We start from the raw sequence: 15,620 nt of genomic DNA, 5'->3' as shown, positions 1-15,620 counted from the left end.
TGCGGGTGTGCGTGTGTGTGCGTGTGTGTGCGTGTGTGTGTGTGTGTGTGTGTGTGTGTGTAGAAACGGCTTAACACATTGAACTCATTTGAGGAATCGAACCCGGGCCTTAAGCGTGACGATCAAGAGCTTTAACCACTGGACTACCCCGCTGCCCCGACGAGCGTTTTCAAAACAAAGAAACTGACGGTGCCTAATCCAAGTGATGGAGCGACTTTTTCAAACACAATGTAATATTCACTGCATCAGTTCGGTAGCCCCTGACATTTGAGTGTATTTATACACGTGTTTTTAATCAAACATGTATAACACGTGTTCCAGACGATAGGCTGTCGACATGAACTTGAACAAATGAATTTGTTGAAACTTCAAAACTAGATGTTTTTGCACAAATAATTTTTTGATAAGTTAGAAAAAATAAACAGTGAGTGAGTGAGTGAGTTTAGTTTTACGCCGCACTCAGCAATATTACAGCTATATGGCGGCGGTCTGTAAATAATCGAGTCTGAACCAGACAATCCAGTGATCAACAACATGAGCATCGATCTGCGCAATTGGGAACCGATGACATGTGTCAACCAAGTCAGCGAGTCTGACCACCCGATCCCGTTAGTCGCCTCTTACGACAAGCTGAGTCGCCTTTTATGGCAAGCATGGGTTGCTGAAGGCCTATTCTACCCCGGGACCTTCACGGGTCAAAAAAAAAAAAATAAATAAAGAGAAATCACACGCTACCAATGATGATTTCTAATAATCCAAAGCAAAACGTTTTCCAATTGTTCCTGTGCAGTTGTCACAGATGAAATCATTATCAAAATCCCAGTAGTGGAAGCTGGTTGAGAACCGATAATGTCACTAGGATATTGCATTCACAATCACACAGTTGTACGGTTAACAATATGTGACTCCTGAGTGTCACGTGGTCTGGGTCAAGATGACCTGGCCCGATAGTTCCTCTGCCATTTTCGTAAAACGAGGACCTACTTGTACAGGAGGAGGGAGGAAACTACTATACCGGAAGTGGGCAGTGCTGAATACAACTTGCAGATCATTTGTAAGTGTGGCTTTTGTTGTTCTTTTACAATGCCAGTCATTCTGATTTCCACTGAAGCAATGTGGCGGGGATTCAAGAAAGACTGATATCAAAAAGATACCATTAAAACAACATGGATGCTGGGCCAATGTTCAGTATAAAAGTCCTGGAATTATCGGTACGCCACTACAGTTGTTGCTGCTACTACTACTAGCTACTGCTATTACGACTACTACTAGTACAACTACTGCTATTACCAGTACTGCTACTACTACTAGCTACTGCTATTACGACTACTACTAGTACAACTACTGCTACTACTACTACTACTACTACTACTACTACTACTACTACTACTACTACTACTACTACTACTACTACTACTACTACTACTACTACTACTACTACTAGCTACTGCTATTACGACTACTACTAGTACAACTACTGCTATTACCAGTACAACAACAACAACAACTACTACTACTACTACTAGCTACTGCTATTACGACTACTACTAGTACAACTACTGCTATTACCAGTACTACTACTACTACTACTACTACTTACTGCTATTACGACTACTACTAGTACAACTACTGCTATTACCAGTACAACAACTACTACTACTACTACTAGCTACTGCTATTACGACTACTACTAGTACAACTACTGCTATTACCAGTACAACAACAACAACAACAACAACAACTACTACTACTACTACTACTAGCTACTGCTATTACGACTACTACTAGTACAACTACTGCTATTACCAGTACTACTACTACTACTAGCTACTGCTATTACGACTACTACTAGTACAACTACTGCTATTACCAGTACAACAACAACTACTACTACTACTAGCTACTGCTATTACGACTACTACTAGTACAACTACTGCTATTGCCAGTACAACAACTACTACTACTAGCTACTGCTATTACGACTACTACTAGTACAACTACTGCTATTACCAGTACAACAACTACTACTACTACTACTAGCTACTGCTATTACGACTACTACTAGTACAACTACTGCTATTGCCAGTACAACAACAACAACTACTACTACTACTAGCTACTGCTATTACGACTACTACTAGTACAACTACTGCTATTACCAGTACTACTACTACTACTACTACTACTACTACTACTAGCTACTGCTATTACGACTACTACTAGTACAACTACTGCTATTACCAGTACTACTACTACTACTACTACTACTTACTGCTATTACGACTACTACTAGTACAACTACTGCTACTACTACTACTACTAGCTACTGCTATTACGACTACTACTAGTACAACTACTGCTATTACCAGTACTACTACTACTACTACTTACTGCTATTACGACTACTACTAGTACAACTACTGCTATTACCAGTACAACTACTACTACTACTACTAGCTACTGCTATTACGACTACTACTAGTACAACTACTGCTATTACCAGTACAACAACAACTACTACTACTACTACTACTACTACTACTACTACTGCTATTACGACTACTACTAGTACAACTACTGCTATTACCAGTACTACTACTACTACTAGCTACTGCTATTACGACTACTACTAGTACAACTACTGCTATTACCAGTACAACAACTACTACTACTACTAGCTACTGCTATTACGACTACTACTAGTACAACTACTGCTATTGCCAGTACAACAACTACTACTACTAGCTACTGCTATTACGACTACTACTAGTACAACTACTGCTATTACCAGTACAACAACAACTACTACTAGCTACTGCTATTACGACGACTACTAGTACAACTACTGCTATTACCAGTACTACTACTACTACTACTAGCTACTGCTATTACGACTACTACTAGTACAACTACTGCTATTACCAGTACTACTACTACTACTAGCTACTGCTATTACGACTACTACTAGTACAACTACTGCTATTACCAGTGCTACTACTACTAGTACTACCTGGGTTGTCAGACTCGCTGACTTCGTTTATGCATGTAATTGTGTCCCATTTGAGTAGCTCTCATGACATCAATCACTAGATCGTCTGGTGCACGCTCGAATATTTACAGACAACCGTCATTTACCTGGAATATAACTAAGTGTGGCGTTAAAAGAACAAACGTCTTCTGCAATTACATGCACCACTTCTGCTGCGGCCATTACTGCGTCAACTACAACCAGGCCTCAGATATATATAATGGGGGTGTTTGTTTGTCAACAAAAAACACACACTTTCATCAAAATCTCATTCATGTGATCTCATTTCCTTGTAAGTCGATCTTTCATTATTCTACTCATACGTCAAACATGAGGAAACACATTCTACCCATAATCCATCCAATCGGAACACACTCTGCGTACAGTCACGCAGAATCGAGATTTTGTACACACTTGACGAACGCATAAGCGTTATATTTCACACTGACTCATACTAACCATATAATTACAAAAGTTATCGCAACTTAAGCTGTCTTATAACCAGTCCCTGAACCACTGCACTCTGAAGGCCCAACACACAACGTAGTTTTATTAAGTACATCAAAATTGAATAACTATCTATTGTTTGGTTCATTATTTGTCAGCCTCAAACATGGCGGCGTACGTACTAACAGTTTAGTAATAATATACCATGTTCAAATACTAAGCAGTACAAATACTTCAGCTTTATCCGAGGTCCGAGAATACTACACTGTAATGTATACGTGACTTTCCGCTATCAACGGAATGCCCAACATATGATCAGATATATATATATATGTTTCTCTTCAAGGTTACAAGGATAAACCAGATGAATAAACAGACTGAGTGCATATATCTTGTGTAACCAGATAAGCAAACGCACCAAAGTACCAGATGCAAAAGTATCCCTTCATATGCTTGAATAACCTTTATATATACGTTACGTTGTTGAGCCTCGATATCAACAAGGTCGAGGTCGAGCCAGTACGACTGACATAATTACAGATAAACTCCATACGGTGGACGTGTGTACCTGACCTTGGCTAGTGTGTAAATATCTCCGCCATCTGTATTGTCTGTTGTAGTTGTAGGTGCTGCTGTAGACCACGATGTTGTGGACCATTATTTCCTTCATACTGTCGCTGTTCGGGCAGCACTCATTGGGACAAGGCAACTACGGCTTTACCTTAAATTCCTGGGACGTCATCGGGGATCTGAATCATTTCTGGAAAAGTACTGGCTTCTGGTGAGTTGAATGTGATATAATTCCATAGTTTAGATATTTGCTGTGTATTAATTGCAACATAGCAGTTGGCCTACCATACCTGCCTACATCATATATATGCACTTTGTTACAGTTTGTTTAGTTACATTAATTAACATCGTAAACAAACGTAACTTACGAAAAGGTGGTTATTGTTTTAGTGATTTGGGGCGTGTTCGAATCCCGGGGTATGTTTACAGGTTTATCAGCACCATTTCCACGTGCATGGTTTCGCCGTAGTGGTTTACATTTTAAGACTTCACTGGGATTTTGTGCCACGTTAAACTGACTTGACGTGATGTGATTGAAACATTGTTCAGAGCAGACTCAACTCATTTACCGACATATTAGATTTGTGTTTAACTATTGGTTATCGGCCGAGGTGTTGTCGATGACACTGTGTGTGACACTGAAACAGTGTCTTTGGGAAAATACTGATGATATTTACAACAGTATTGGTGGACGTCATGAAGCTAGACTCAGAATGGGTAGTTAGTCAAATATTTCAAACATTTGAAGCAAAACAGGTCACGGGCTATTTGGCGAAAACGTCATTGTAGAGTTGTTATTAACTGTAGATAAATCAATTGCAAATGGCTGAAACTTACGTTTTCACTTCCATACATTTAAACATGCAATTTCTGAAAACCTTTGAAGTAACCGGTAGGGTCTTTTGCATATAGATTTGTCTCAAGTTGGATGTTATCGATATGCATCAATACACGAAGTAGGTTACGGGGTATTTGGCTGGAAATGTCGATTTGTAGAGTTGAAATCAATCAACAATGGCTGAGGCAAACGTTTTACGTTCATGCATTACCAGTTGTAACAAATAGTTCCTGAGGCGCAAGGACTTTCGCAGGCATTGGAATTGGTAAGCATGTAATATGAACAAGTTTATTAATTAATTGTCTTTTTACATTTTACGTTAAGCCCCCCACTTCCGCATTCCGATGCCGCCAAGTTTGACCTCAGCCCAGACATGCAACAGAATCTGGCCTACATTGGCGCCATGCCTCACAGAGGAATAGAACAGGTCCGGATACACTGGCTGCTCGAACTTATCAAGGTCACAAGGTCAGTATCACAAAAAGCAAACATTTCACGGATCTATATAAGAATTTGATAATAGGATATCCAAGTGTCCTCAGCGTCTTTGATTCTTTTAGTCTGTCATTTAAAAGACGAGATACTCCTGGAAAGTCAGACCGAAGACAACATAGCACTGACACTTCGCAAAATACTTTAGGTAACAGAAGAGATAACGTACGCCATAGTCGCCCTTCGGAATAACCGACAATCGGTACCTCTTGAATTAATCTTGGAAGATACAAATGTAATGCTAACGCATATATGTGCAGCGTCAACAACGGCAACGCGACGTATGACTTCTCCGACCTGGACAGCCTGATTGATCTGCTGTACGTGAACGGCCTGAAGCCTGGGTTCGAGATCATGGGCAACCCGTCTAACATGTACACTGACCTGGAACATAAGAGCCAGGTGTACATGTGGAGGGACATGGTGCAGGCAATAGCACAGAGATACATCAGTAAGTCTTGGGGTCACTCACTGGAACCATGCTATTCCACTGCAGTCAGTCAGATACATCAGTAAGTCTCGGGGTCACTCGCTTGACCCATGCTTGCCACAGTGTCCTCGGTCAGATACATCGGTAAGCTTTGGGGCCACTCACTGGGGCCATTCTATTTCAGTGTTCTCGGTCAGTGAGTCCGACTGTTCAAAGTTAGCGTTACGATCAGACAGTCCAGTTGAAAGGGTTTGTTCAGCTTATCGGATGTAATGTGTCATACATTAATCAGGTCCGATTATCCAAGAGGGCTCAAGGTCATCCAGGCACTGCCATTGGGATGTAACATCCTCCCGTGTCGGTGACTGGAATACAATGTTCCATCAAACGTTAAGTATCCATTATTGGAAGACTGAAGGTAGAGATATTGGTGAGCAGTTACAGTCTTGAGAATACACGTTTTTCAAACAGTGACAGAAGTCCTGTATGCCTACATATCTCACGCTCTGGTGCAATCAGGACGCAGCATGGAACTCAGGGTTGGAGAGTGTAAGCTTCTACCACAACACCAATGTTATAGGCATGGCAAATACTGCTGGCTCTGGTTCATAAAAGACACCAATCCTGCTGCCAACTGGTGTAACTAATAACGATACATATGGTAATGAATGTCTTTAATGCTGTAACTGACTTGTCCACAAGAGATTGAGATCTATGCTTGTCACATTATGTTTCAGGTAAGTATGGACTGGACTACGTGAAGACCTGGAACTGGGAGACGTGGAACGAGCCTGACTGTGGCGACTTTGATAGTCTCAAGTTCACAATACAAGGTATTCACATCACACTGGGCATCCAGGCCTTGGAATCATCGGGCTGTGTGTCCTAGTCACCGTGTTTAAGCCTTTCACAATGCGTTGATATCATATTTGCCAGTTTGGAACCTTTGGATCACACAGATTTCATAAGTATGCGAAATGTCAAAGCAACAAGGCATAAGTTGCTAACGTCCTTTTAAACCTTCATAAAACATAATCTGTGCAGGCTTTCTGAATTACTACGACGCATGCTCCGAAGGCCTGAAGGCGGCTGACCCCTCCCTAATACTGGGCGGACCTGGGTCGGGCTGTGACTCCCTCCGGAGCGGGATTCCCAGGCATAAGACGAAGTTTGCAGAGACCTTGCTCGATCACGTGGTCAATGGAAAAAACTACTTCACCGGCGAGAAGGGTGTGAGGATCGACTTTATCTCTCTGCACAGGAAGGTAGGTATACTCTGGAGTAAGGCATTTATTAGATGTCTGATGAGGATCTCCCTACACTGGGGTAGTTTTGATGTAGTGTGTATGTATAGAAGATTGATTCATTAACGGTAGTGTACAAGACATCACAAGCCGTTGTGTGAAGTTGCGTCCCTTAGTTGCACAAGAGTGAGTGAGTGAGTTTAGTTTTACGTCGCACTTAGCAATATTCCAGCTATATGGCGACGGTCTGTAAATAATCGAGTCTGGACCAGACAATCCAGTGATCAACAACATGAGCATCGATCTGCGCAATGGGGAACCGATGACATGTGTCAACCAAGTCAGCTAGTCTGACCACCCGATCCCGTTAGTCGCCTCTTACGACAAGCATAGTCACCTTTTATGGCAAGCATGGGTTGCTGAAGGCCTATTCTACCCCGGGACCTTCACGGGTCCAGTTGCACAAGAACCCGTTTATTCGAGTTTCAGTGCCAGAGAATCCTGTACAATAAGGGGATATTGATGGACATGTCCCATGTACTGTAACTCATCTTAACTCACCATGACATATGATATACAACTCCAAACAAGTTAAGGACAGGCCGATTCTGTCATATTACAACAGCTAATCTGTAAATAAATATCCTACTATGAAGGAATCGTGTGATCTTGAACGCCTCACCAGAAGTATACATCCGCCCACTTGCTCGTACACTGTATATTTGTTCGCCTGACATGTACCTTGTCATTGCCAGGGGGATACCCATGCTGCCAACATTATAAATGCCGAGGTTGATTCAATGAATGTCATCCGGAAACTACACCCAAGTCTGGCCAACAAGCCTTTCTATAATGAGTGAGGATTCCTGTTTAGTATGAACAGATGGAGCACGCTGGTCCAAAATGTGGTTGTGAACTAACCAAACCTTCCAGATTTCATTTGAAGTTTTGAGACGTTTTTGCGTCCAAGTCAGATTCAGTACAAACTGAAGTTGCTTGACCTTTCAGGGTTCCAACCCCACCTTCATACACAGAATCTCTAAACCCGCCTTCACACGGCAAACTAACGTTTGTCAACTCTTGCTGAAATATTTAACGTTGTCAAATTCGTGCTTTCACACGTGAAACACATGTTGTCAAACTTTCGCGTCATTTGAGCGCCATTTCTCTAATGGTGCGTTCACAAGACAATTTCGCTGACTGCAATTGCATTTTCTGGAACTCGAGCCTGAGAACACCGACAGTTTGATGGAAACGTTGGTGAGAATTTCCGACAGCGGTTTGACAACTCTGTGGCCAGTTGCTGGAATGTTCATTCTCTCAAACTTGAGTTTGACATATCTTGTCAAATCTTAGTTTGTTGTGTGAAATCCGCTTGATAGCGCCAATGCCTCTGACTATCATTGCTCACCACTAAATAAATACCTTACACAACTCTCACGACCACGGAGAAAAATGAGATTTTGAAATGCATACTTGCAAATATATGGAAACCAAAGTGAGTTGTTGCATAGATCATTATACATGTATCATATGAGTAACCCATGTTTAAAATATTAAAACATTTGCTTCGAAAATCTAGGTCCTAGTTTTTCGAAACGTTCGTAGCCATGCGAACTTCTTAAGCCCATTCTCATGAATACGATCAAAGTTAAGAATTCTTAGGCTACGAACGTTTCCTGGGCCTAGATATTCAAAACTCTCTTAGCGCTAAGATAGTCGTAAGTTAATTATTTTGCACGACACTTGCGACAGTCTTAGCGATAAGACACCTTGGAAAATCTAGGCCCTGGGCCCTTATTCTCGAAACGTTCGTAACCCTACGAATTCTTAACTTTGACCGTAGCCAATGTGTTGAACACTGCTTAAGAAGTTCGTAGGGCTACGAACGTTTCGAGAATAGCTAGCCTGGTTCGTAACGTTACGACATGTCGCATTTCAGTTTACCGTATGATTAGCGCTATTAATGTTTTGTGGAGCAGGACCCTGTAAGGTCTGATGAGTGACGTGTCCTGCTTGACAGCGAGGCTGACACTGTGTATGTCCTGCTTGACAGCGAGGCTGACATTGTGTATATGTCCTGCTTCACAGCGAAGCTGACATTGTGTATATGTCCTGCTTCACAGCGAGGCTGACATTGTGTATATGTCCTGCTTGACAGCAAGGCTGACACTGTATATGTCCTGCTTCACAGCGAGGCTGACATTGTGTATATGTCCTGCTTTACAGCGAGGCTGACCCGTTGGTAGGCTGGAGCAAGCCGGAACAGTGGCGGGGAACCTCCAGATATGCCGCTCTAGTTGCCAAGGTAACAGTTGATTACTACATCAGGGTCATCAGTATCAAGGCATTATATAAGTAAAATACCCACGCCTCAACCGAATCATAATAATCACTAATGGACATGTTTTCTTAATTTTCTGAATATATCGTATCCGACTGGTTCATATTAGTTGAAAGTAGAAGAGGATTCAAAACGGCATCACTATTTTCTGTGTTCCAGTGTTTGGTCAACACTAAACTTTTTACTGAAGCTTGCTTCATATGTTCTATTTATTTCAGATTATAGCACAGCATCAAAATATCATCATACGTAACCAGACTGGAAATATTAATTATCAGTTGTTAAGCAACGACAACGGTTTCTTAAGTTATTACCCAAACCAGTTTACGCAGCGCACTCTACTAGCAAGGTTTCAAATGAATAACACCAGTCCTGCTCACGTGACCTTTGTCCGGAAACCAGTCTACGCTGCCATGGCAATGCTCTCGTTGCTCGGCGACCAACAAGTTAGTTTAGACAGTGGTGGTGAGTTGTTCTATTCTGTTTAATGTAACGTCAGCAGTTACATGACAATGAATGAATTAGAAGTTACAAGACACTGAATGAGGTAATCCATAGGCTTATGCTGTGATGGTTGTTGGTACTCGGAGTCATTATTGAAGGGTCAAGTCAATTTTAATACTGTTTGATGAAAGCGATAACTCACTTATAATAATGCTTCAAGTGAAATATCCAATGTTTCATAACCCTTTTCCACAGCTTGGACAAAGACACCAGGTCATAATAATCAGGTTTTTGTCACCTTTGTAATGTTCATATCACAATTGTGCCTTTTTGGTTAATTTCATTAACATGGAAAGCAACCTGCAAATCAACGTGCATGGGTTGCACGTGCTTTTCAAGACATGTGTGAAATGTGTAAATGATTACACGTCAGTTGCTGTTATCTGGTCAGTTTGATGGTTGATGGTCCTCATTATGAGACGTTTTTCGACACCTGTTGAAAGAGGTCAAGCTGTAGCGTTCTTGGAAACTGGTCAACACAGCGAGAGGTGGCTTATCGATTCAATGTGAGTCAGAGTGCAGTTGATAGACTTTGGGAACGATTTAGAGCTAATGGGACTGTGGAATATGCACGACGTCCAGGTCGTCCCAGAGTCACCACAGTTCGTCAGGATAGACACTTGGTTAATAGTGCGTTACGTAACAGGTTCCTCAACTTTGCTGATATCCAGACAGAACATTTCAATGTTAACAATGTAAGGATATCCAGGAGCACAGTTCGTCGAAGATTAAGGGCGTCAGGACTTCAGTGTAGGCGGCCTGCAGTTCGCCCACCATTGACACTGCATTATAGGCAGGTGCGTTTGAGATGGGGTAGACGTCTTGGGCGGTGGAAATCAACGTCAGTGGTCTTCAGCTTTATCCACTGATGAAAGACGGTTCAACTTGAGCTTCCACGGTGGTAGGCAGAGGATTTACCGTCGTAATGGAGAAAGAATTACAGATGCAACTGTAGCCACGCACAACCGATTTGGCTGGGGGTCGGTCAATTCCACAAGCCTACTTCATGAACTTGATTAGGAGCATGAGGAATAGGTGCACATGTGTCGTGGAAGCTCGAGGAGGTTACACACGATATTGACGCACTGAGTAATCTTTGTTGTTTTCATTTTTGAGGGGTGGTCTGTACAGCTCATGATTGTCGGTACTGCAGGACTTTTTTGTCGCTTGCTTTCATGTGTTTCTTGTTAACACAATAAACCTTGATATGCGCTGAATTGTTTCAGTATTTGCAAGTGCATCATCTTTCAATGAACTATGTACCATTTGACCCTTCAATAACGACGCCGAGTATATTAATCACTAGATTGTCTGGACCATATTAGGCCATTTGAAGTCAACCTTCATATTGAGTGTATTTCTTTAAAAACATAGGTTTGTATAAACACGATTCACAAATATATTCCAAGTGAGAGTATTTATCAGTGCGGCATATAACAACATATACGGACACGATCCATGCCATATCTGCTGCAGGCTTCAACTGTGTAACACTGGGCTCGGTGTGCGGCCTGGCAACCCTCCATCAACCACCAGCCGACCACAACAGTTCGGACAGGTAGAGTATTGGTCAAACATTCCTCAACACAGCCCATCGCATACCCATTACTTTATTAGTTCTGAGATAATGGAGAAATCATTAACCTTGAAACAAATTAATTATGAAAACCTTCCTTGAATTTAATCTTGAGATAGATAACAGATAGATTATACTCATAACATGGAGACAGGGCGATTGTGCCTTAATTCGGGTTTAAACACGCTGCCACGCTGGCAGCTGACAAGGGATTCAGTTTCAGATATCCGGCAATTTTTAAAAAATAAAATCACCAACAGAGTAGTGCAAGAAGCTATACTGAACAGCACAAGTAACGCAATTTTAGAACCAATAATATATCATAAAAGTAAGTTGTCTTCTATTTAAAGCTGGCCAAAATGCCAGAGCTGCGTTTCTTTTGTTGTTCAGTATATTTCGTTTATCCGGTCACTGTTTGAAAAAAGGTCATGAGCCGACTGATGAAAAACGACTACTTCATTCCTGGGCAATATGAACAAGGTGGTCGTATTGTTCTATTCTGTGACAAGGACCCACTCGGGGTGATTCTACGAATGAAGGAACATTGTGATGTACAATCTTGAAGATGGTTGACATGACTGAGTATAACTGCATTGTCACCTGGCATCACGTCAATATTAACACGATGGGTTTTGATTTCTACATCTCTCCACCTGTGTACTCATTCCCGGAAATCCTGAATGTCTTCACTGGCACGTCTCAACAGCTGGCAGAGTGCTCTGATGATCTACAACAGCAACGACGTTGACGACGGCAACTGGGGTATTCTAAATGTGGACTGGAACATTAGACCTCCACAGGGCACTGAAGGTAAGCACATCACTATTTGAACCGTCCGTTAAGTAGAAAGTATCAGTTGTGATTCCATGAAAACTTTGAATCTAATTTCTTTCAATCTATTTCGTGAAGAGAGGATTCGCCCTTCTTTCTTGCGGTTCGAAATTTCCGAAGAGATTCTTGTAGCTTTATCCTGACTTCCCGTCTTCAACGATTTTTTACGATTTGGGTAGTTCCGGTAGCATCGTAGTTGGTGCGCATGCACTCTCTAGTCCCGCTGAAGATCTAGGTTGTTCTCCACATAGGGACAATGAGGAGCCGATTTCTGGTATTCCCGTAGTGACATTACTCACTATATTTTTTAACTGATTTGGCGATTATATTGATGCTTAAATTGATATAACGTGGCGTTAAAGACAGTACTTTTCTATACATCACCATTGTTTATAGAGCTGTTCATGGTCCAGTACGGGGTCAACTGGGACATGGGTGACCCCATGGGGGTATGGGGAGGCCTGTACAAGGCACCAGACTTCCCTACAGTCGCTCAATTCAAGTCCATCAGACAACAACAGGTAATGCCAGCAGTCACATTTTCTTCAAGATGAAAGGTCGGATGTGTTGTATGAATAGTGAATTGATCTACTATGCAACCCCGCATTATAACAGACACAGGGTTAACAACCAACGACACTATTTCTACGGGGAAATGTGGTTTTTATCTGACTTTATATGATACAGAAGGCGACAGCGTAAAGTACCAATAACTTTGATATTTGGGTGGCCTCCAAAACCGTTTGTAGATCAGCGTCCGTGTAAACTGAACCCAGATACACATAATACTACGCAGATATAACCCGAGTGTGTCAAACCTTTCCCTCCAAAATAACCAGACCTCGGGGTACCTTTTACTGGAGAGCATTGAACAGAAGACTTCATAACCTTCCGTCAAACCCAGCGCTGAAAAGTGCTGGTCGATCAGCTATGCTGGATTTGTCTAGGGTGAACTTATATACAAGTAATATCCCAGGGTCCAGTGAAGTGGACATCGTATCCGGTGCCGGCCAACGTGTCCCAAGTGCCGATTCCACCCATGTTCCAGCTCCTCACAGACAACGTGCTTCTCATGCATCTGTGTGCCAAATCTGAACACCCTCCGGAGCAGGTGCGTGGTCTGTGAGGCCAAGATTGTGAGTACGAGATGTTGGGTTGTGAATTGTGGTTGGAAAGCCGTGGGTAAGTGAGCAAGCAACTTGAATAAATATTCTAGCAAGATCACAGCCTCACTCATTGTACAAATCTAACTCGACCTAATAAGTAACGAATGAATGAGTCAGTTACATATGAATGAGCCTCTCTATGCTATCCTTTCCATGTGCGATAGGTAACTGGTCTGCGCTTCATCAACATCACTTCAGGGCAGATTATGGTTGTCTGGTCTGATGACAACATCAAAAGCAAGTGAGTCATGTCACAATGGTCCAGTTGTACCGTAGTTTTGATACAATAGTAAAGCGGTTCTGACAAAATAAAATCATCTCTTCAGGCTCTCAGAGTCAGAGAGAGAGAGAGAGAGAGAGAGAGAGAGAGAGAGAGAGAGAGGGAGAGAGAGAGAGAGAGAGAGAGAAGAGAGAGAGAGAGAGAGAGAGAGAGAGAGAGAGAGAGAGAGAGAGAGAGAGAGCTCCCATACCTCATTTATTAGTAATGGTATTTCAGGTGTCATTCGCATCATCAAGAAGTAACATTACTCTCATCAAGAGGCACTTTCAAACAAAATCCAATCAAACGTTTTGGTTTGTGTAGATTCACGATGGTCACTTCGTAAAATGGAGGGAATCTTTACCTTCATCCAGGATGGTTTATTATCTGATTCTGATGATACGATGCTGGCATAAGACAAACGTCCAACCGAATTGTCCCATTCTTTCACGAGAGAAGCACTTGCCGCCTCGCATGCTGTAGGACACACGCCTGGAACACATTTAGCATGTGGGTTACCATTGCCATTTCAGTGATTGAGGGAACATACTTTCTGGATAAAGTTTTTTCATGTCAGTTTTCAGATTAAATGAGATTTATAATGGCTCAGGGTGTATGCGCTAAATATTCGCTTGCAGAAGAGAGATTTTGACTGGTTGATGATTTTAAGCTTACTAGAGAGAGAAATCATGTGAAAAGTCTTATTATATGTGGGATTTTACTACCCGCGATCCCCACATGAACATCTGGGACCATCCCATTACAGATTACGCCAGAAAGATATATTGCAAAACTTGATCCAGAAATGAAATGACAGTAAGGCAATCAACAGTCGCCTTCAGAAAGCACCTTCCTCTTGGTCTATGGCAAATCTTTGAAAACATGAGCAATCATTTGTTTCAAATGATTTCTTCACTTCAGTTACCCCATTTGGATCTTTTTTATAGTCTCATAATTAGACATGTTCGTTTTCATGATCCCGTAAGTGACGTTCTGATTAAAAGAGTGAAAGATGGTCTTGTGACCTGTAAAAGTGTGCCCCCAGTCCTTCAAATTACAGTTACAAGTGCTGAAATGCCTAAATCTTCCTTATTTCAACAGATGTATATTCACGTACATCGTCGAGTACTCAGTTGATGGATCAGAAGCCGGGTTTAAAAGGGTCAACGAAGAGGACACAATCGTCACAACAGTCGTCATTGCCCCGCAACCTAATCCTGCCACAGGTACGTTCTAGGCACCAACCAAACTCCACACGTTACAACCTACCCATGGGTTGGTGTCACTAAAGCAGTAATTATGTTAATAGAAGCAACGTTACCATTTACATTACCATATAAAACAGAATCCACTGTATGCTTCTGACTGTAGCTTAATCATACCTTCAGGAAATTACTTTTAAACAGTGAAGAGTCACTGAGGACACCAATTTTTGGTCAAAACACTGCATGACTTCGTCCTTCTTTGCAGTTTTATCACTGAATAAAGTTCGACAGAACATGAATTTCATTCATTCAGCAAACGGTAAAATACAATGTCTATTGTTGTGTCCAGGTTACATCGGAGACAAGATGGTGACAGGGAGCTACAGGGTCAAGGCTGTGGACTACTTCAAGAGATCAGGGCCATACTCACAAACACAGATATACAAATAACATCTCTAGCTGCTATTTGGGGTACATAGCGTAAAGTTGATCAAGTGTTAAAATATGAATTGAAATTGGATACAGCTTTTTGAGAAACGGGGATTGCACAGTTAATTTTCTCCTGTTTCCATGAGAGTTTCAATGGTCGTTTAATAAACCTTCAGGACAAAAGTGTGTGTTAGTAGTGCACATCCCAATCACATGTGATGAACTGAACTTTAAACACAGCCAACAATGCTACACCC

At 41.8% G+C, this 15,620-nt stretch overlaps 1 protein-coding gene across 1 annotated transcript; it reads left to right on the top strand.

Annotated features, from left to right (window-relative positions):
- The first annotated feature begins 911 nt into the window (after positions 1-911).
- LOC137298456 (alpha-L-iduronidase-like) lies at positions 912-15,546 on the top strand. Its single transcript, XM_067830726.1, has 16 exons — positions 912-1,054; positions 4,096-4,256; positions 5,208-5,351; positions 5,636-5,826; positions 6,543-6,638; positions 6,850-7,070; positions 7,805-7,905; positions 9,279-9,357; positions 9,612-9,858; positions 11,374-11,455; positions 12,180-12,283; positions 12,701-12,825; positions 13,281-13,415; positions 13,635-13,711; positions 14,831-14,955; positions 15,284-15,546. The coding sequence occupies exons 2-16, from the start codon at positions 4,120-4,122 to the stop codon at positions 15,382-15,384; spliced, it is 1,965 nt and encodes a 654-aa protein (XP_067686827.1). The 5' UTR covers positions 912-1,054; positions 4,096-4,119; the 3' UTR covers positions 15,385-15,546.
- Positions 15,547-15,620: the final 74 nt, after the last annotated feature.

This window comes from Haliotis asinina, chromosome 10 (genome assembly GCF_037392515.1).
Source record: "Haliotis asinina isolate JCU_RB_2024 chromosome 10, JCU_Hal_asi_v2, whole genome shotgun sequence".
Lineage (NCBI taxonomy): Eukaryota > Metazoa > Mollusca > Gastropoda > Lepetellida > Haliotidae > Haliotis > Haliotis asinina.
The sequence above is the reverse complement of the archived record's forward strand: the minus strand, read 5'-3'. Positions and strand labels throughout refer to the sequence as shown.